Source organism: Lepidochelys kempii, chromosome 1 (assembly GCF_965140265.1).
Source record: "Lepidochelys kempii isolate rLepKem1 chromosome 1, rLepKem1.hap2, whole genome shotgun sequence".
NCBI lineage: Eukaryota > Metazoa > Chordata > Testudines > Cheloniidae > Lepidochelys > Lepidochelys kempii.
In genome coordinates, this window is record NC_133256.1 from 230,771,024 (window position 1) to 230,793,480 (window position 22,457).

The following is a 22,457-nucleotide window of genomic DNA, read 5'->3' on the forward strand; positions in this document are numbered from 1 at the left end:
ATTGACCTGGGCTCTGAGACTCATTGCAGTTTTTTTATTGCCGTGTAGAGATATCCTAAGTGACTTGGGGCTCAGGAGGGCTGTGGAAGTAGTTCTAGGGTCTAGGCAGGAGGACCCCGGGGTACTGCTGCCCGAGAAGGGTGTCAAACACACACTCTGCACCTGGCAGTATGCCTGAGAGACCCAGAACTAGGCACACTACCCAGACCCCAGGAGCTTAGCATCACGTAGGACCCACTGGTTGGATCCCATTGCAACACACTGGTGTCCATCCAGAGAGTGGAACTGTGTCAGGTTGTGACAGCAAAATTGGCCCCAAGGTGTACTAGATATGTCAGATGTATGAGCATATTGCCCTGAATGGGAGAGTTGTGCTTCCTGGATGTTTTGGATAATTTATGCAGTGTCATAAATATAAAGGGAAGGGTAAACCCCTTTGAAATCCCTCCTGGCCAGGGGAAAGCTCCTCTCACCTGTAAAGGGTTAAGAAGCTAAAGGTAACCTCGCTGGCACCTGACCAAAATGACCAATGAGGAGACAAGATACTTTCAAAAGCTGGGAGGAGGGAGAGAAACAAAGGGTCTGTGTCTGTCTGTATGCTGGGTCTTGCCAGGGATAGACCAGGAATGGAGTCTTAGAACTTTTAGTAAGTAATCTAGCTAGGTATGTGTTAGATTATGATTTCTTTAAATGGCTGAGAAAAGAATTGTGCTGAATAGAATAACTATTTCTGTCTGTGTATCTTTTTTGTAACTTAAGGTTTTGCCTAGAGGGGTTCTCTATGTTTTTGAATCTAATTACCCTGTAAGATATCTACCATCCTGATATTACAGGGGGGATTTCTTTATTTCTATTTACTTCTATTTTTTATTAAAAGTCTTCTTGTAAAAAACTGAATGCTTTTTCATTGTTCTCAGATCCAAGGGTTTGGGTCTGTGGTCACCTATGCAAATTGGTGAGGCTTTTTATCCAACATTTCCCAGGAAAGGGGGGGTGCAAGTGTTGGGAGGATTGTTCATTGTTCGTAAGATCCAAGGGTCTGGGTCTGTAGTCACCTAGGCAAATTGGTGAGGCTTTTTACCAAACCTTGTCCAGGAAGTGGGGTGCAAGGTTTTGGGAAGTATTTTGGGGGGAAGGACGCGTCCAAACAGCTCTTCCCCAGTAACCAGTATTAGTCTGGTGGTGGTAGCGGCCAGTCCAAGGATAACGGGTGTAATATTTTGTACCTTGGGGAAGTTTTGACCTAAGCTGGTAAAGATAAGCTTAGGAGGTTTTTCATGCAGGTCCCCACATCTGTACCCTAGAGTTCAGAGTGGGGGAGGAACCTTGACAGGAGGGTTGTGCTTCCTGGATGTTTTGGATAATTTATGCAACATTAAAGAGGATAATAAAAGTAAAGAAATAATTGTAACAATAATCAGCAAGTAGTAATCATCTTGAAAGGAGGACCAGGCTGGATGTTATTCTACTGGTTGATATTGAGGTTTCTTGTACCTATAACAGATTCTGCCCTACTTTACATCCCAGCCAGCCCCCTGGAAGTAAATGAGGTTGTACAATATATACACTGGCACTGAGCAGTGAATGTGGATTTCCATGGACTCATTGTGAATGAATGTAATTTCACTGTTTTTAATACAGAACGGAGGCAACCCATTTCCATTTGGCACCTAACTCTGGTCACTCCCCTGTTACCTCAAATTCCATCACAGATGCATCACCCCAACCTTCAGAGAATGTACTCTCACCACAATCACTTCAGCCTGCTTCTGCAGCACCCACACTGGCTAAATCCACCAGAGCAGATCCGACTACACAAAAGAGAGTTTTAGGTAAGCCCTCAAAAACTCTTCTATAACTCATATTTAGGACAGAAGATGGCAGCACTTTATATGCTCTTATTCACTAATATTTCAGCTGTGCCCCATGATGATTTCTTACTGTGGTTGGAGTGATTTCCTTACATGCACTGCAGCTATTAGAACTTTCAAACTAAGCAACCTGTATCCCTGCTGTGGGTGGGATTAATCATCTGGTTTTGATTACAGGGGTGGCTGGTGGCATCTTGAAATTGTGGAGAGTATTACTATTTTATCTGAGCTGGGTCCCTTTTTTCCCTGCCATTTCAATACAATTACATCCAAATTACAAAATATTTGTGGTTTACATTATTACATGGTTTAGTTTTGCCTGTGTAAACTAGAACAAGTTGTGTTATAACAATGCAAAGAGAATTGTGCTATACCCTTGAAAGAATTCATTCAAGAAGAGGTGGCTTGTCCAGAGAAGGCAGGTTAGGCATAGGCAACCCTGGTTTTTATTACGACAGATGTTCTCTCTGCACTGCGGTTAGAACCATATTTGGGAATCCAGTTACAACATAGTTGTTCCCAGACATGTCATCGCACTCTTTGTTTTTATCTGTGGTGACTAGAACAAGCCATGTTACAATCATGTTAAGGGAACTGTAATATAGTCCTGCAAATGTGGGGTAATAGCATGGCTCTGTGAATGCAGTTATAACTAGAGCTGGTCAAAAATTGGAATTTCTATCCAGTGGGGAAATTCTGATATTTTGACACAATTTTAAGCCTAAATTAGGACAAGAAGTTGAAATACTGAAGTTTTTCATGGAACAACCAATTCTGTAAATGTTAAGATGTTTCATTTCCACTGAAATGTTTTGACAGTCCTGAATCTAAACATTTCGTTTTGGTTTGTCAAACTGAATCAAAATGTTTTTGTTTGGCTTGGTTTGACATTGAACTGCATCTGGCGGAAATGCCACAGTGCCTCCTGGGAGTTGTGGTTCAGGTGCCTAATGTTCCCACTGTCCTCTATGGATCAGAGTCCCCAGCCAGACTACATCTCCCATGATGCATGGTGATTGTAGGACTCTCATGATGCCTGGTGACAGTTCAGCAAGAGGGGAGACAGCTGTGCATCAAGGGAGATGTAGTCCAACCAGGGAGTCTAGCCCATAAGAAAAAATGGGGGTATGAGGCACCCAAACTACAACTCCCTTGGGGTACTGTGGCAGTTTCGGCAGATGCAGATTAATGTCAAACTGACCTGAAATGAAACGTTTTGATTCAGTGCGGCAATCCAAAATGTTTCAATTTGGGTTGACCTGAAACACAAAAAAAATTGCTTTGATTTTTCCCAATGAAAAAAATAAAAAGTTTCAGCAACTTCAAAATTTTCTGTGGAAAAAAATGTTTGATGAAAAATTCTGGACCAGCTCTAGTTATAATTCCTTGTCTGTTCTGGACTGGCCACCACACGACTTAAATATTGATTCCAGATCTTCCACCTTCTGGGTGTATTTGCGAGCTGCATGCATTGTTACATGAACTGCAACATTTTACATAAAGTCAGATTGTGTGCTGCCCTTGCTCAGCCACACTGAGGGTCAAGGGAAGCACAAGAAGCCTCCCTCCACTAAAGTGGCTGCTCAAGAGAAGTCCATAATAGTGGTCCCAGCTACGCTTATTCTTGTTGCCCCCAGGGAGGTGATAGTGGGTAGGGAAGACCCAAGGCTGTGGTCCAGCCCAGCCACCACACTAGGCTACAGAGCGGAGCCAGCGTGCTGGGGAAAGCAGTCTATGTCCGCCTAATAGTTGATTCAAATGATGCACCGCCTGTTCACAGAGTGCAGCATGGGGGAAGACTGTGTCTGCCTCTGGGGCAGTGTCCCTCATCGTCCTCAGGGAGGGTGCAACTCTGCATCCTCTCACACTTGGGGCTTGTGGCTAGGTGCCTCACTTTAGGCTAAGAATCCCATTGATTTTAGTGGGATTTGGGTGCCTAACTCCCTTAGGCCCCTTTTAAAAGCCCAACCTTTGCCCACAGTATTCAGTAACACAGAAAAAGCCACCACCAATGTGATGAAACAAACTAACTTATAAACAAGAAACAAACTAACTTATTAACACATCACTAAAAGCCAGCTTCAACACAGTCTGCTCATTCTGCTGCTGCCCGTTCTGCCGCTCTGAATATTTGATCTAACAGAGACTCTAGCATGCACAGAGCAACAGAGTCCAACAACTCATCTAGCTTCCTGATTATGGAGCTCATTGGCCGTTGCCCCATTTCTTCTCCGGCAAATCCCTGAACACCATTCATTCTTTTGTGCCTCCTAGTTAGACTCAGCCTCTGCAAAATTCACGCTCAATTAAGCTGCACACCTGCCATGGCTTTCTGTTTAGGCCACTGTGCTGTAGCTTTTACCCTCCTTATTACTCAGATGTTATTACATTTGGCTGCAAGTAATTCTTCACTGGCCAAGACAAGGAGACCCTGTTTCATTGCCCAATGACTGGAACTGCTGTTTCATTTGAACTCTACCACAGAGAGTCTCAAGGGCGGGAACTACAAACAAGATATTGAAATGGGGGCCTGCCCTGTGTCACCGCTTTGGTATAATGCACTGTAAGATGGAAAAATAGAAACTCAAACATCTTGTTTTTACAATCAGAAAATCCCATTGGAAAAAGCAAATCAGTATGCCTGATTGGAGCCAGCATTCCTAGTACAATGGAAAAGCTAATTCGTGCAACATTATTACTTTTGCTGACACAGTAATGTTGCCAAATCAAGAAGGGTTTGACTTTTAGCCATCTAAGAGACAGATCCTATGAGTACAGAGCACCTCCTGTCAGGTGCTTTAACTCCCATGGAAAACAATAAGAGTTGAGGCTGCTCAGCACGGGCTAGGATCTGCATAGGGATAGTCCACCTGGCATGGCATCCCCAACCCATCTCTTTGGGATCCAGAACTCTGGGAGGGCTGAAAAGCAGGACTGAGTCACAAGCACTGACAGGATCTGGGGGAAGCTGATTTCTGATGAGACTTCGGTGGGAGACCAGGGGATCTCTTTGTGAGAGAGGGGTTCACCAGCAGCATTCACTTCTCCCCTGCTCCAGATCCTACAGTCTCAATGAGAGTGGGGTTGCCCAGGTGGTGCATGGATGCATGTTTTGGGGTCTTTTGCACAGACAGCGAAAAGTCCAAAGAGGAGGAGAGGGTATTTTCATATTCATCCTGTAAGTGGAAGAGAGGCTCAATATGTTCAGTCCCAACTCACAGCTGATGCTACACCTTATAGCAGCACTGAAATTGCAGGATGACACTTATACTGCCAGTGGCATAATTTATTGTTCTTGAGCTACCCAAGATAATTCCACTAAGGTAATAAATCGACATGTCACTAACAAAATATTCACTTTGCCAGCTGTGTTCCATTTTATAGCCATAGGTTTAAAGCTTCCTGAGAAGGGTTCATTGAGCACCGTTTTACATTAACAACTCAAGGGAGAGGAAGGAAATGAGATTATGCAATTTTTGTTACAAAAATAAACGATGAAAAATATTGGGTTCTTTTTTATTTTGTTGTTTTGTATCTATGACATCACTCGTTGTCTGTCTCTCTTGCTTGTTCAACAGCTCAGGGCAGCACTAATACCGAGTCACCGAAGTGGTCCCGTTCTAGGTCTAGGTCCCTCAGCCTTGACACGAATACATTAGGACAAGGTCAGGACTATTTCAGCTCTTTGTTCACTGACTCAAAGAGGAATGTCCAGCATCCCGGGCCCTTGGAGAGACAGGGAAGGACACCGTCAGCAGCTGAAGACTACACCTCTTCTGCATCCAGGTACAGGTGCAGCGTTAAGCCATCAGATGTCTAAAGACTTCATTTGTTTTAGCAGTAAGACTCTGTAATTGTGTTTTTATGGGGAACTTCCCTACAATTTATTTCTGAAGGGCAGAGATGGTGTGCCTTTACAGCCCTCTGTAATATCTCCATTAGGTAAGCAGTAAGACAGCACTTAATGAAAGGCCAAGCAATTATCCACAAGACATAGGAGAATGTCAAAGGTTTGAAGGTTTGCTGAAGATAAGTCACCAAAAGTGTAGAGGTCAGACTGAGTCCTTCACAGGCAGCTGCCCCAGAGGTGGAATTGATCTTAGCTATCATGACCTACAGGTTTTGAAACCATGTCTGCAGGGCTCCTAGGGAGTCATCACTCTCCAACCCTCCACCCAGTGGTTTACTGGCATCAGCTAGAATCAGGACTCCTTGAAACCTAACTCAAATAGGAGGCTCCACCATGGGTCCTGATTGGTGAAATACCAGAGCTCCTGATTGTCTCACTCCCCCTACTTAAGCCAGGAGGAACAGGAAGTCATCTGTACAACTGGGCTCCACCCTGCTTTGGACTACTCAGCCGGTGCTGCCTGCTCTTGTGTCCTGGTCCTGACCTCCTGGTTTCTTGACCCAGCCTGATTTCTTGTATCTTACCCATGGTTCCTGACCTCATCACCTGATCTTCTGGTTCTGGCTGGTGTGGGGACCAGGCCCTTTGCAAACCACTAGGCCTATCTGCCTACTTTACAGCCCTGATGTTGGGAGAGTACAGCAATTATATTCACCATCCTTCTTTCAGAGTTTTGTTGCAGGAGGGTCACTAATAAACTCTGGTTAGTGCTCTAGAGAGGCCCTTCTAGGAGGCTGCCCAGAAAAGGAAATGAAATTCTGCATCTCCTGGCTGGTTTGGCCCCACTCTCCCTTGGGCTTGACCTGCTCATTTTTCATAGCTCCACGCCCATGAGTGGAGCTGGGGTTGCAGGTGGCTTGAGGGGGGTCCCATAGTTTTGGGTTGGACCAGCCGAACCTGAAGTAACCCAGGGAATAAACTGAGCCCTAGATGGTTAGCCAAGGTTAGTCCAAATTTATTCTAACCTACTAAGAGCCGTATCATAAAATATATTGGCCCGAGGGATAAACTCTTTATCCCAGTATATCTTCCTTCCATCTCTAATTTAGAATCTTAGATATTAGAGATGGGAAAGACCTATTGGGCCAGATCTTCAGTTGGTGTAAATTGTCACAGCTCATCAGCTGCAGTGGAGTTAGGATAAGTGACACAAGCTGAGGATCTGCCCCATTAGGTCCAGTGCATCCAGTGCATGTGGATTGTCCTGTACAGTATATTTTCTAGTGGTTTGTTCAGGACAGATCATGTTTAAGGCCCAGACATCTTAATGTTAGGAAGCTTTTCCTGATATTCAGCCTAAATTTTCCCTTTTTTAATGTCATCCCATTGCTTTTAGTTGAACCCCCCTGTACCAACCTAAGTAATTCTTCTGCCTTCTTTTAATTCCCAGCCCTCAAACATATCTGCTCTCTTACCATGTCTCCCTGTCCCCTTGGTGATTCACTAGCTAAACCATATGTATTTAACTCTTTAATCTTCTCTCAGAACTCAATCCCGCCAGCCCCTGAATCCGTTTGTTTGGAACCTTTCTAGAATTCCTTCCAAAATGTTGATATTTTTCTGCTACCTAAGTGCCCAGAAATGAACACAGTGCACCTGATTCTGATCTCACTTACACCAACATAAATCAAGAGCAACTTCTTTCTAGTCCGTGGAGTTACATTAGTGTACGTGAGAGGAGAATCAGGATCAATATTGCAGGTGGTTCCTCCACAGAACTGTCCAAAGAGAATCTATTACCTCCCTGCTCCTTACTTTGCATACGCAGCCACAATTGGAACAACTAATACTCTGAGAAGATTCTATAACAAATGCTTTATTCAATTCCAAATCTATGTTACCTGCTGCTTTCTCTTACTCATTAATTTTATAATGCTTTCGATTTTATAGCCATTTCTCTAGCAGATAAGGTCTTCCTAAATCCATGGCACTTACCACTTGTGTTTCTATCACTAGACCAGTGTAATTCAGGACATTACAAGTATAGCTATAAAAAAATAGCTTTGAAAGCCAGTTAGAAAGCTGAAATTGTTTCCAGAATTCTACAGCATTTCCAAATCCTGAGATATGTCTACTGTTTGACTGGGCATAGGCAGGATAAGTCTAGCTAAACACAGAAAGATAAGTGATTACCTTCTCCTTCATGAATTTCCTTGTATTGTGAGAACTATTTTCCAGTGGGGGATTGTCACATCTCGTCTCACACAGAAAGCAAGAGAAATCATTAGCTCTGCTAACTGTAGAAGATAAAGAGTAAAATGTGGTGACAGTTTGCTTTGTGTGTGGTTAAAATTGTTTAATGCATGAAATAGGCAATTTTTAAAAAATTCTCAGTTGATTAATTACCGACCATCATGACACTCAACTGCAACAGCACACACACCCACATGAAATTTTAAAAATATACTCCCTCTCAGTGCCCACCTATACAATGGGGCTGCCTGCGCTAGCAGGGGACTAGACTTGGTGACCCAAGAAGTCCCTACCAATCCTATGTTCCTAGCAATTTGATGTTCCCATCCAATGAAATTACGCACAATCATATGCACAATCATAATTCCAGCCTGTTGATTTATAATTGTATTATATAACATATTATGAATAGACATGAAATGTGGCATATACACATTTCAATAGTATTTCTGTATAGCTGTGTTTAGTAGTGTATATTTTTTGATGGAAGTCACAATGTCAGTAACATTATTTAGTACACAGAAATTTGGTAGAAGTTTTTGTTTTTGATAAACTAAGATATTTTAATCAGCAGTGTGATTTTATAATTTTTAATTCACTTTAAATTCATTTGCTGTGTGGTATGCGTCAATGCTAAGATTGCAATTGTACGGTTGCAATCATTACTAAATGATTAAATAATGGAGCGGTGGAAGCTGGGAGTTGAGGTTGTGCCCTGCAGTGAGATTTCCCATTTTTTTTTTTTCATGTATGCAGCTAAGGTGGTAGTATTGTTGCACCAAAAGTGCTAGAGTATAATGACAATAGTGGGCTAATGTTTGGAGACTGGGATTGTGTTGGATGTGATCTTAACTATTTCCTTGCTGTTCACGCTTGAGCAACCTTACCTCTAAATCAAGTAAGTTTTTGTGTGTTTTATTGAATGTAAGAAAAATGGAGTTGAAGCACTCTAAACAATGTAAATCATCAATATCTATTTTGCAGTAAGTACATCTGCATACACTAATTAGGGCTGAACTAAACCAAATCTAGATTGCCAATCCTCTAAACTTTAAAACAATTTGGATCTGTATCCAAACTTTATATCTCAGATGCATATCTGACACTAATATGTACAGGGTATTTTGCAATCCTAGACAAATTTCAATATTTATACCCCCCTCCCCAAGTCCATTTCTACCCCGTCCCAGACCTAGAGCTAAGTCCACTGGCAAATAAATGTATAGACCTTCATTTGCACCCATTTAAATAAACCTTTCATCCTATATTTCTCCTGTCATAGTAATTGTACCAACATAAACCTTTCCTTTCAAAAGTTAAGACTTCTGGGCTTAGAAAAAGGTGGGATGTTTTCTATTAAAGGGACACTGTTAAGTTAAAAATACAAGGCCAGATTCTCCAGTGAGCTGGAAGCTTTGTACTGGCATACCACTCAACAGTCCCATTTCCTATCCCTTGCTTCTTCATTTTTCACCATTCTTGTGTCAGAAAGGCCCCCATTATATTCTGACCCCACCCCTATCCTATTTACCTTTCTTATACCTACAAGTCCAGATTCAAGTCTTGTCTAGAAACAAGTCTTCCTCAAGCACCTACTGTCCACTGCCACTGTCCTGCTCAAAACTCCTTTTTTTTGCTACCCCATATGTCCTGGTATCCATGATTTTCTCTTGTTTCTTCACATGGCCTGTTTCCTCCAGTAGCAGCCTCTGTTTGATGGAATGGGAGGCACTTCTAACAAATTTTCTCATGGGGAAGCAATATGGCTTATCCTTCTTATCCTCATGCTGCAACTGAAGTCTTTTTCGCCACACAACTTGTCATCATCTACACCTGTGCCAAGTGTGAGAACACAGGGAACATCTTCTCATTCTGTGTTTGTATAGCACTTACCACAGTGGTCCATGATTAGGGCTCCTAGGCACTACGGTAATACAAATAAATAATGATGATAAATGATACCAGACCAGAAGGACAGCATTTTACATCAGTTTAAATCATGATTCACTGTGCAAGGTACCATAGAGAATCAGGCCCTTTTTTCCATGGGAAGCTCCCTAAAGGACTCCCTCTGTTGATGGGAGGAGCAAACAGACTTGTATGCTTGTTCTCTGCCCAGAGAGAGAAGGGACTCAATAGAGGGCCCAAAGATGCAGCAAAGGGAGAGGAAGGGAGGGTTTCCTACATGCTGCATAGCACAGTATTGCGATCAGTAAGCATTGCGATCAGTAAGCATGTATTCTTAGTTCCTGTTGGGGGAGATCATGGACAGCTCCCCCACCCCTTTCGTATCTGTCACTAGGTGCTGCAGACTGCAGGCAGCCTCACTGTCATGTGCAAGCATGACCCCTACTGTGCGGCATGAATGAATTTCTGGGTGGGTGGGTGAGTGGTTTTTGCCACTCATCAGTTATTATTTTGCCACCTTACACAGACCCATGTCTATCTGTGCTATAGGGCCAGGCTTGAATACAGGCACAAACACCTACATATTAAACTTATCAGCAAAACAGAAGAAGGCATGCATAGCCAGGGCAAAGACAGGAGACACTGACAAGACATTACAACAAGGGCTAAACAATTAACTAAATCATGGTGTATGTCAGATGGAAAAGTGGAGGATTCCTTGGACTTCTTTCACAACTTGTCTGATAAGACAAGTAACGAGCATTATAGTCCATAACTGCATTTTAGAAAGAGCTTTCTTGACATGTGTGAGTTGCTTAGAAGAGGAACGCTCCAGAGATAAATTTGTTTTCCAGTGCTTGCTGAAGATAAAGTGTTCCTCTGCTCACTCAAGGAGTTCCTTTGCTTTCTGTAGATAAATCACAGACCCTTGTTTGCTATATTTCTGAAATGAAAGAGAGAGTAGGTCTTAATTGTTTTAACGTGTTGTTTCTTAGATATTGGTTAATAATATCAGCTTCCCTTTCCTCCACAAAGGAAAATGAAAATGAGGGACAGGCGGAAATCCAAGAAAGGAGGGAGAAAATATATAGATGAAGTCAATGACTGAGATTTTCAGAACTGACAAGGGGATTTAGCCACACAACTCCCATAAATTCTAATGGCCAGATTGTGTGGTCAGCCTTAAAAATGTTAACCTAAATACATTTAGAAAATACAAATAGCAAACTGAGATGATGATGATTTTTTTTAAAAAGTACCAATTTCCAATGGTAATGTGGGGCCAAAAATATGTAAGATAGCTAGTTTGTGTTGATATATGTAAAGCACACTGAGTCTTTCAGATGAAAGGGTCTATGTAAAGTGCAGATTATTATTATTGTAAATAGTCTGCATACAGTATGTTTATTATGCAGACATGGGGGCAGGCTGTTATAGTTAAAGGCATGTGTATTTCATTTGTGAAATGCTTTTAAATCTTTGATTCTACTTTTATTATTTAGTGCTATTGGCAACTTAAAAATTGCAGAAGTTCATTCAGGTGGTCATTTTGTGAAGATCCTTAACTGTTCCCCTGATAAAGAGGAAGGCATTGGGGAGTATACACTCCAGCAAAATGTCAGCGGCCATCCAGTAACTCTATTCAGATTCCCACCAAGGATCAGAATGAAGGCCAATTCTACTGTAACCGTGAGTACAGAAGAGGAATATGCCAAATGAACTCAGAGGGGATAGCTAAGAGTTTATCTTCTGTAACTCAGTTGCTCTTCATCCACTGTAATGCAAGGTCAAAATTTCAAACTTAAAATGCTTGAAGTCAGGCTCATAAATCCATACTTTGAGAAGTCTGAGCACTCACAAATCTCACTGAACTCAACGGGAGCTGCAAGAGCTCAGCACCTTTGAAAATCAGGGGACTTTTATTTAGGTGCCTAAATGTGGATTAAGGAGCCCAGCTTTCAAAATTCTGCAGAAAGTTTGAAGATTCTGGCCTGATATCATAAAGAATTTTCCCCATTTCCCACTCTTCCCTCTAAGTATTGCTTCTGTAAGATCTCTCCATACTGCAACATAATTTTCAGTACAAAGAGATTGGTCTGAACTGAAATCGTGGATCTGAAGGTCAATCCTTTAGAAATGCTGCTAGCAAAAGTAAATTAGGATCATTTTACACGAGAAAAATGTTTACATCGTGGTTCCTGTTGCTGCTACGATTGTGATCAAGGCCACAGATAGTGAGATAATTGCATCCAGTTTGCAGAGCATGATGTTGTTAACATCTTCTGTATAAAACGAAAGGAGAAAAAATTACTGTTGCCCAACTGGAACTGCCTGTTCCCACGCTGGGAGGCTCCAAAATCAATCGTGGACTGGGATTGTAAAGACCTATGTTGCAGGCCCGTTAAAATACCCAGCATAAATAAAAAGAAACCTCCTATTGAGGTTAATCTGATCCTCAGCAACATTGGCTAACACCCCCCCCCCCAAAAAATTTAAGGTTAGTGCCTGAAGAATATGCCCTCAGATTTATCTTGATTAATCCACTAGAGCAGGTCTTGATGATAATAAGTATAACCAAGCCATTGCTACAGATGTTGAAATGCAGTCCCTTTGGCTTTGATTTCATGGATAAAAGCCTTGAGAGAGGGAAACCTGCTGCTTCTTACTGAGGACCATCCCCTCTATATCTGACTACTTCCTTTGGATTGTTGCAGGTATGGACAGCAGATGCTAAAGTGCTTCATAAACCTCCATCAGATTTCCTTTGGAAGGAGCAAGATAGGTTTAAAACAGGCTCGGAGTGCACTACCATTCTTTGTGAACCTAATGGTCAAGTGAGTGTTCTGATTCTTATGAGCTGTTTGTCATGTAATTAATAGAATTGCTAAATTCTTCTACTCATCCTTCTTAAAAGGATGGCCGGATGTATGGATAATTGTAAAGAGCAGCAATGGAATGCAAAGTTTTGGCAAGCAAATAACCCAAGAAAGTGGCAGGTGTACTGGTATGTGAGTCTTGGGTTTGTTAAGCTTCAATGTTCCGGGTACGTTGAAAATGTAACATTGAATACTTGCGCTTTGCAAGTGGGACTGGACAAATGTTTTCCCCCAGTGTCACCCCCCTCCATACCTTTTTGAAGTCTGGACTTGTGCTAGATCCTGTTGACAGTAATGGGTCTTTTCAGGTGCTGAAAGGTAAATGAGTTTAAGTGCTTAGCTGGATCAGGGCCACAGTACTGAGGACTTTGCAGGATTGAGCCCATGAGCCCTAACTGAGCAAATCACATAATGTGAGTAGATCCTGGCTGTGAACCTTGTGTGAGTTTACGAGTTAATTACTGAGACCTTGAGGACTAAAGAAAGGGGCTAGATTGACAGCCTTGCAGTACGAAGGTCTACTATGCATCGAACAGGTACAACATGGGCCCCGGCAGTGCAAGTTTTCTGCAGGTCTCCTTGCCAGTGTGCTTCTTCCTTAACCTAGAGAGCCCCCCATAGAGGTGAGAAGTTCAGTTATCCATGTCTATTCAGTCCATGGGCAAACCCTTTAGCAATTGCCAACAATATTGGCAGTTGTGGTGGGTTTTGTGAGGTGGACCTTTGTCCACTTAGAAATGAGACTGAGACCAGACTTAGAGTATGTCTAAGCAGCAAACTAAAACCCACAGCTGGCTCATGTCTGCTGATTCAGGCTCACGGGGCTCAAGCTGTGGGGCTGTTTCACTGCTATGTAGACTTTGGGCTTGGGCTTAGGCTCAGGCTGGAGTCCAGGTTCTGGGACCCTCCCATCCTGCAGGGTTTTAGAGCCCAGGCTCCAGCCCGAGCCCAGGTGTCTACACAGCAATGAAACAGCTCCACAGCCTGAGCCCCGTGAGCCCGAGTTGGCTGACATGGGCCAGCCGCAGGTTTTACTGTGCTATGTAGACATATCCTAAAAGTAATCCAGTGGCAATGATTTTTTTGGCCATTTCTAGCCTGAGGCAGACTTGAACCAGTGACCTGGAGACCAGTTTCCTCAAACCATCCAAACTATCCAGTCTCCCTTTTACAGTATTAATCTAATTTACTTGATCCAAGCTGGTTTTTATTCAAATTTTTATACTGTTTTCCCCTCTCTTCTTCCTTAGTTTGGCCAAACTTGCCATTGCATTGGTAATAGGTCTGTTTCATTTAAGTCAAGCAGTTGAATTGCAAAGCTGTTACATTATGAATCCAACCTATACTTTTAAGAACTGAAAATGGATTTTAAAGATCAAATCAATGGCTGTGATTTGATGCCTTGCCATTATTCTCTGGCGCACACCTTTGAATATAGTCAGCTCAAAAATATCTTAGAACCTTTACTTCCCTTGCCTCTTTTCTCACCCCCGCACACACTATTCCTTATGTAACAGAAACAATAAACTTGCTAGTTAAATGAAGTAACTGAATGAGTAGCATCTTTTTCTTCAGGCTGTTGCTTGGTACACACCTATTCACTGGAACAGAAAGCAAGGATGGGAAGAGCAAGAAGATGATAAATACCTTAAGAGCAGCAAAAAGCCAATTATGCCAACAAAAATGCAAAGAGATGAATGGGAAAAGGAACCAGAGTCTGTGATAATTGATACAGAACAGGAAGGGGCTGTCCAAGGTCAAACTGAGGAACGAGGACCAGTTTTCATTAAAAGGTAACCATCCATCTATTAACTGTACTCTGACATTATAATATAGCACTATTCCGGGCTGGCTGTGGAAAGAAAGTTTTTAAAATGAGCGTCTTGCAAAGAAAGTTGTTAATAGGATGGGTGAAATGGGCAGGATAAAATAAGAACTGACCTGAACCTTCAAACAAAATCCAAACCAAACTTTGTTTTAGGTTCTGTGCGAGAGAGCACTAGTTTCAGTCAATGAAGTAATAGGACATTTTGCAAGAAAACCTGAGTTCATTATATATTATTCACTCACTGAGCACACAAAAGTGTGCCAGGCAACATCCAGGCAGAAAAGACACATTCACTGCCTCAAAGAGCTTATAGTCTAAAGGTTGTGATGTTCATAGAATTATTCACACTAGTTTGTGAAAAATGTGGATCTAAAACTCATAGTTTCCTGCTCCAGCGCAATGCATCTTAATTTAGGCCACAGGATATTTTGAAGGGGAAAAGCAGCATGGGCAATTTTTGTCTGTCGCCTCCAGAGATTTAGTTGTTAGATCCTTGCAGCATGCTCACTGAAGAATGGGAACATGTGCAATGCACTTGAAATGTTTTGAAATTCAAAGGATAAGGGTTAAATGTGTTCTACTTTACATGTACCAATTGCAATTTTCTGTGGCTTATAATTTGACCAAACCAGGTCAGATTTTTTAATGAGGACAGTAAAAGGCCCCTCTCTGCCCCCGGGAGTATTCCTCTGCTAAATTTCAACCTTCTGCTCCAAGCTGTGGCTAGAGCTGTTCAAAAGACAATTCAAAAAATGTTAACATTGGCCAAACTAACTAGTATTCACTAGCCTTGTTCTTGGAAATGGTTGAACAGGTTTTGCTTAAATTTCCAAAGAAATTCAACCTGAATCAAAGAGTCAATATGGAAAATTTCAGCCCAAAGGGTTAAAGTTTGGCAAAATTATAAACAACTGTAAATAAGGGATTATAATAAAATGTTAGCCTTAATATAGGTGCTGCTACTGCTCCACCTATAATTCAAGTTATATAAAATATGTGTACTATACATATATATTAAGATATATACAATATACAGAATAGAATCATTTGTATTTCTGTTTACAGAGAAAAAAAGATCCCAGCAACCCTGTTCCCTACTCAGAATTCTTGGTGCCGAAGTCCAGCTTCTCCGACACATCCTCATTTTTCTCTGCTCAGACCATTAACCATGGGCAATGATGGCAGCAGTCTATGCAGGCAGTCCAGGTGTCAGTCAGCAAAACCTGACCCAGCACCAGGTGAGTTAGAGAGCAGTGCTCGTAGAAGGTTCAAGATGCAAGATATTGTTTTCAATAGGCAGAAATGTTTTGAAATTTGCTGGAAGAAAAAGATCAGTAGTTCTGCATTAGTAATGTATATGTGTTATCACTCATATCATACACTTATCCTGCATGTATAGGTTTTTAAAAATAAGCGTTACATGAGTTTATTGTTGTTGTTAATATGAGTTGTTTGCAGTTAGGATTGACTCTTTTTTAGAAAATCATAATACCAAGATGCAGTGAGAGAGAGACACTTGTATTGACTATGAGTTGTTAATTAAGCATTGGTGAGTATCCTGTGTTTAACTCTGGTATTTCAAACCCAAGAAGTTATTGACAGACTGGAAGGAATTCAGACAAGAATGCCAAAGTAATTAAGAGTATGAAGAGATTGATTTATGAGGAAAGATTAAGAAGTTGTCACAGTTCAGGGCAACTGCATCTGTATTTCCCCCTCTGTGGTCCAGCAAGGGCATCCACTCTTAGGCTTCCGGGCCTCCCCCCCAACTCCCCCCCAGCCATCACATTTCTTAAGTAGAGACATACCTTTCTCTCTCCTCCTCTCTTGATTGGGGTTTTTCTAGGTTGCACAGTTTCCTGGCTGCACTGTGAACAGCCCAGCTAGTCAGCACGCCTGACTTGCCTTCTCCTCAGAGGCTATAAACAGCATAATGGCCCACAGTTACCAGACAGCTCTTTCTAAGCAAGCACATTTATTCTTACGCTAAAAGCATTACACAGAGAAGATATTAAAAACAAAAGAACCTGTATACATTCTAATTAGGTTACAAGAGATCACCCCTCACACCAACAAGGGCTCTGGCAGGTAAACAGTCATTCAAACCCCAGACAACAGTTCATAACCACCTTGGCTCAGAACGAGGACCCCCATGAATAGGTCAAGTCCTTCCAACTCTTCCCAGGAAGGATTTGGGCCTACCTTGGACAGATGGTCCTGTCCATTTGCTGGATCAGAAAGCAGGCCCTGAGTCTTTGTTTGCTGGTCTCTAGAGAATCCAGTTTGAATCAGTATATTCAGGTCTGTCCAGGTGGTGGTACCTCTTCAGAGCTGTTGCATTCTGAGTGTATTTGCCTAATCACTCTGCCCATTCCCATGGTTCTTAATTCCTGGAGGGCTGTGGGCAGCCTCCCCTATTGAATTACATACACTCCATGGCCCATGGTGATACATAAAATTAATACAGTAAGATCTCCCAAAGATATTGCAGAAAATTCCCATATCTGTCACAGAAGTAAATACGTTTGACAACCAAGGGACAGACATAACTGCCAAATGTTTGGAAAGATAACACCAAGGAGGGAGAAGAAGTGTCTGACATGGTTCCAGATAATAGAACTAGGAGGAATGGGACCAAACTGAGCGTAGGAAGTTCTAGGCTGAATGTTTCTTACCAATAAGCTCTAGTAGTCTGTAATATAGTCTCCCAGTGGTAGTGGTGAAGGTTTCACCTGAGATTTTTAAAGCCATTGTGGTAGGGTGCTGAACAAACACGAACAACACTATGGTCCCTGCTCCATAGAGCTTACAGTCTGGCGGTTTTCATTATACATTATATAAACATCTGGTACTTTTAAAAAAAATCCTGCCAAGCTCTTGGCCTCAATGATATCTTAGCAATGGGTTCCACAGGCTAACTGTGTGTATAAAAACCATAAGCTCTTTGAGGCAGGGACTGTCTCTTTATTGTGTGTATGTAATATGCCTAGTACAAAGGGACCCTAGTCCTAGATGCTACTGTACTGGGAATACAATAATAATGTGTAAAAATGTCTTTTCTTTTATCAGTTTCAAATTTGTTGCCTTGCAGTTTCCTTGAAAGTCCCTTGTTTTGGAGGAAGGGTAAAAAGGAATGCCAAATTTCCTTTCTATATACCATTCATTATTTTGTATACATCTAGTGTGTCCCCTCTTCCTCATCCCTTCCCTAAACTCAACAGTCTTTTCAGTCTTTCTTCACATGGAAGATTTTTCCATATAGCTAATACTTTTTGTCACCAATCTCTGAACCACTTCTATATCTGCTACACCCTTTTGAGATATTAATAATAATAACAGTACAGTATTCCAGGGAAGGGTGTACCATAGATTTGCACAGACACATTATAATATTTTCAGTATTGTCTTACATCCTATTTCTTATGCAACCTAACATTTTCCCTTTTTGACTGACACTGCACATGGAACAGAGGTTTCATTAAGCAGTCCACAATGACATCCAGGTCTTGTTCCTGAGTGGTTATGGTTAATATACAGTTCAGTTACCATACAGTAAGGTATATGAATAGTTATTCATTGCAATGTTAATTTATCAGCATCAAATTTCATCAGCCATCATGCTGTCCATTCACCTAGCTTTGTTAGCTCCTTCTGCAGTTTCTCTCAGTTTTCTCTAACATTGACCCACCTCATTAATTTTGTCAACTGCAAATTTTGTCACTTCAACTCTAACTTGCTTTATGTGACTGATGAGTAATGTATTTCCTGCTTATATTGTTGATCTGCCTAATTATATTCCTATACACTTGATGCACTAAGTGTCTCCTCTTTCCCTTCAGCCTCCCCCGTGGGAGGGGAAAGCAGCTACTGACACAGCTCACAAGTTCCAAAGGGACTTTCTTTATATTTCAGTTATATCACACAGTTCAATGTATCTCCCTTGTTCCCCAGAAAAGTGCCACACTGGTTCCTTATTTTGTTGTTGCTGCTTCTGAATTTCGCTCTGAATCAAAATATTAAGCTGTGAACTTTTCAATGGGTTTACAAATAGCCAGGGCATGCGTTGAAAAGCAAGCACTTCGAAGTCTCAGCCAAACACAAGTTTTGTCAATCCAAATTTTTTCACGTCGCCAGTGGCTGAGAAACACTACTTAAACGTTCAGTGGAAAATGGAGAACGAGGGGTAGGGAGGGAGGGAGGGAAGGGAGAGGATTTTGCGCACACATTCTTTAAAAAGGAGCCATGCATTGCCCACACCCCTCATCTTTATCCAGTGAAGCAGGATCATCTTTTATTCCCTGTTATTTTTCCTCTTTTGTCACAAACACATAGGGCTCAGTTCTCCACCCCTCACTCACTTGGAGGAGCACTTACTCTCATGAGCTTTCCCGTGACTTTTGGAGTCAGTGGGACTGCCCATGGAAGTTCTAGTTAAAATGAGTAACGGTTGCCGAGTCATACCCATATCATTTATTGTAGGATGCTGACATGTGGCAGACAGGACTGTGTGATAAAATGTGCCCTTGTAAATGAGGTTATATAAACACACTGTTGCGCTTTTGGAATAAACTGTACTAGGGGCATATATAATGACAGTGTGAAGGTTAAACAAGTTATTATGGCAACAGCTATAGGGGAAGAAACTTAATTGTTTTCTCAGACAGATCAACTAACCACACCAGATCAATCAAACATTCCTGTCAGCATCAAGTCACAAATTACAGCACCCCGATTTCTCCAAAATGCTATCATTCAATGTGACTGACAGCCACGCTGCACCTTAACTTGCGTTTTGAAAGCCTGTCTTCTTTGTCATCTCTAATTCCTTGAGGACAGACTTCCAACCTTCAAAACTGTAAACTGTCTCTTCAGATGAAGAAACACAGAAACTGCCCCACCCTGTTTCAAGCCAATCACCCCGAACTGAAGCACACAATCTCACTATGGTGCTGAGGAGGGCAAAGGCCCATACATTTAAAAATAGCCACTCTGGAAGCACACTATAGAAAAGAATGCAGTTTCATGCATAGGCACTGGAGGGGCTGTACAGCTATTTTGCAAATGCAATAGAATCCTGATTTTCTAAACTCCACTATCTCAACCTCATTATCCAATGACCTGCCAGTGTGTCTACCTGCCTGCCAAGCAAATTGCCAGCCTGTTTGTTTTTAAAATGTCCAGTCTGTTTATTGCTTACTGCTTGTAAGGGACTGCAACCATTTGTATTTATGTGTCCTTGGTGTGCCAGAAAAAGCAGGGTCCTTTGATCCTATCTTGGAAACTCAAGATAGAGGAAAGCCTTGGAAAAATTCTGAACATTCTGAACATTAAATATGGCATAAGAAGTTCAAGAATACATAAATTAAGAAAAAAATGCAGAGACTTTGGGCCAGATCCTCAGCTGATGTAAATCAGCACAGCTCTGTTCTAGCCCTGTGATTCCTCCCCAGGATCAAAGAACATAAAATTATGAATAGTAAATGATCCTGAGAATGATTCAAAGATTTAATCTTTGGTTTTGATGAGAGAGAAGAAGGGAACTGCTCTTTCAGGACCCCTGCTTAAAGAGAAAGCACTTCAGTTTTGCTTGAAGCTGAATGGTCAGGAACCAGCAATCATGTCTTAAAAAGACATGGAATGAAGTGGCTGAAATTGTACAGGAAACAGATGAGAGCAGCTGATGAGGTTGCTAGGCTATGCCTGTGCCAGACAATGGAATGTCTATAATGGCCTGTCACATGAGCCAATTTAGAATGACAATAAAACAGGCTTCTTGGTATTTATTGGTGTCACTTACCTAGTAAAAGGTTGTCACTAGTCTGGGATTTGGCACTCACATACTCTGTCTCCTGCTGACAGAGAGACCTAGAGAGTGCTTCTCTCACGTGAACATATTGAAACAGACTGGTCCACTATACATATCAGAAGAGGACCTGAACAAATGGCACACTCATTGCCATTTACTACTCTTATAAGTTGATCTGTGTTGAAACTCTGTTTGCAAGTGTAAGGTTTGCCTCTGAAAAGCAATTCTGCTCTTGGATAACTTGGAAGTGCAACCTGATACTTGTTATATTGAGCCATCCCTACTCATGGTATTTCACATTTTCCTGCCTCCTGATATAACATGCCAGCTGTAATCAAAGCATACTATGGAGTTATGAAATAAAGACCACAAAACTCTGCACTTGGATGATAAAAGGAAAGTGCCACTTTATGAAATCATCAAGCGATCAGACTTACAAGTGTTGGGCATGTCTTGCAGAACCATGGGGTCATTAAAAAGCTGATTCTATGGAGAGAAAGCATGGGTATTGTCAGGCTCTGAGATCAGCCTTCGACCAAAGATTGAGGAGACACACAAAATTCAGGTTGAAACTTCAGCTAAATAAAGTGAAAAACTTGCTTCTTCCTACCAGACCCAGTTTCTGATAGGGAATGTGTGAAGGATTGTAGATTGCAACAACAGTGAGTAAGGAGACTGCCATTTCTGTGATGAGACAGTTGTGGAGATAGTCTGACATCTACACGGAAAGAGCGAACTAGAGTGAATGTGACAGTGAGGAGGAAAAGGACACAATCTCCACGTTAGTTTCTGCACATTCGAAAGCTGTGGAGCATTTGAAAAAATGTATGCTGTACACGGAAAGCCAGCATGACTGCAATCCTGTCTAGCATCGGATGCTCCCACAAACTCTTCACACAAAGTCTTCAAGAGATGAGTTGATACTTTATTATAATAACTGCGGGGGGAGGGAAAATGCTTTTGATTGACTTTTTCTCACAAAAATAAACTCTAGTATTTTCAAGGTACAAAGGGCATTTAGCCAAGGGGAACTGAGTGCCAAACAGCCATTTATGCCTTTGAAAATCTCTCCCTCCACAAATGTTGTTCAGTGCACAGGCTGAACTGGTTGTATGAAATGTATAAAGTCACAGCGTATAATCCAGATGCATTGCATTTATTTTATGTTAATTGCATAAAATTCAGTTTATTTTTAATTGGCTCCCTGATTAAGGAAAACATCTGGTATCACGCAATAAGGATACTATGCTCCTACGTAAACAGGGAACAACAGGCAGAAAACAAATATCATGCTCTGTGGTTCCTCTGAATATACCTTTTTGCCCAAATTTTCAAAGGATTGTGTTTGAACTCCTCCCCCCCATCTTGAATTACTCACCTGTGTAAAAATGACCACTCCAACCCAACAAAGCAACATACGTTCACCTAACTAAGCCCTCTTCCTCGTTAGCTCTCCCTTAACTTCGGATTCCTCCCACTGTGCTTCCTTTTGACCAACCAGGGATCATGGGATATGTTCTGGAGTTTGGGCCCAGATTAACCCACCTCTCCCCATGGAGGGGCGCTTTATGTGTGGATCTCCCCTTGTCTACGAAGAAAGGGTATTGGAGTGCCTCTGTGGTACTCTTCCACCCCTCCCCCAGGGACTCTCTGTGCGGAGCTCTCTCTGTGCAGGCTAGGGTCTGTGCATAGGAAGGAAATGGGGTCAGAGCAGACCAAGGTAAGAGAGGCAGGCTGGGGCAGGACTGGAAATATACCCGTCATCCACCCTTTGGCGCAGCAGAACTTCTTCAACATGGTGCTCATGCTGTATTAACCTTTTCATAGACCCCTCCCACACCAGAGACCCCCAGAGGGTTTCTCTGGCAGGTCATTTTCAATGGAGCTTCGCCTACAAGAGGAAAGGGCAGGCAGCCTCCAGGATCCTGACCCACAGTGGGAGTACAGGACCTTGTGTGGATGACCAAAGTCACATGCAGATATTTGGGGCAGCTATTCTGAAGAGGGCACATTCCTGCCTAGCCCCTTTCTCCCACTGGAAAGTTCTCTACAAGAAAATTCTCAG

At 42.0% G+C, this 22,457-nt stretch overlaps 1 protein-coding gene across 12 annotated transcripts in view; it reads left to right on the forward strand.

The window, feature by feature from the left end:
* LMNTD1 (lamin tail domain containing 1) overlaps positions 1-22,457 on the forward strand; it is a 295,913-nt gene that overhangs the window by 231,084 nt on the left and 42,372 nt on the right. For all 12 annotated transcript variants that reach the window (XR_012155635.1, XR_012155637.1, XR_012155636.1 and 9 more), the window contains 6 exons: positions 1,642-1,832; positions 5,450-5,657; positions 11,385-11,571; positions 12,597-12,716; positions 14,334-14,551; positions 15,652-15,824. Coding sequence is in view for 9 of the 12 variants with exons in the window: in XM_073317668.1 (XP_073173769.1) it covers positions 1,642-1,832; positions 5,450-5,657; positions 11,385-11,571; positions 12,597-12,716; positions 14,334-14,551; positions 15,652-15,824 (1,097 nt within the window). In the remaining 3 variants the exon portion in view is untranslated. The remainder of the gene's footprint in view (positions 1-1,641; positions 1,833-5,449; positions 5,658-11,384; positions 11,572-12,596; positions 12,717-14,333; positions 14,552-15,651; positions 15,825-22,457) is intronic.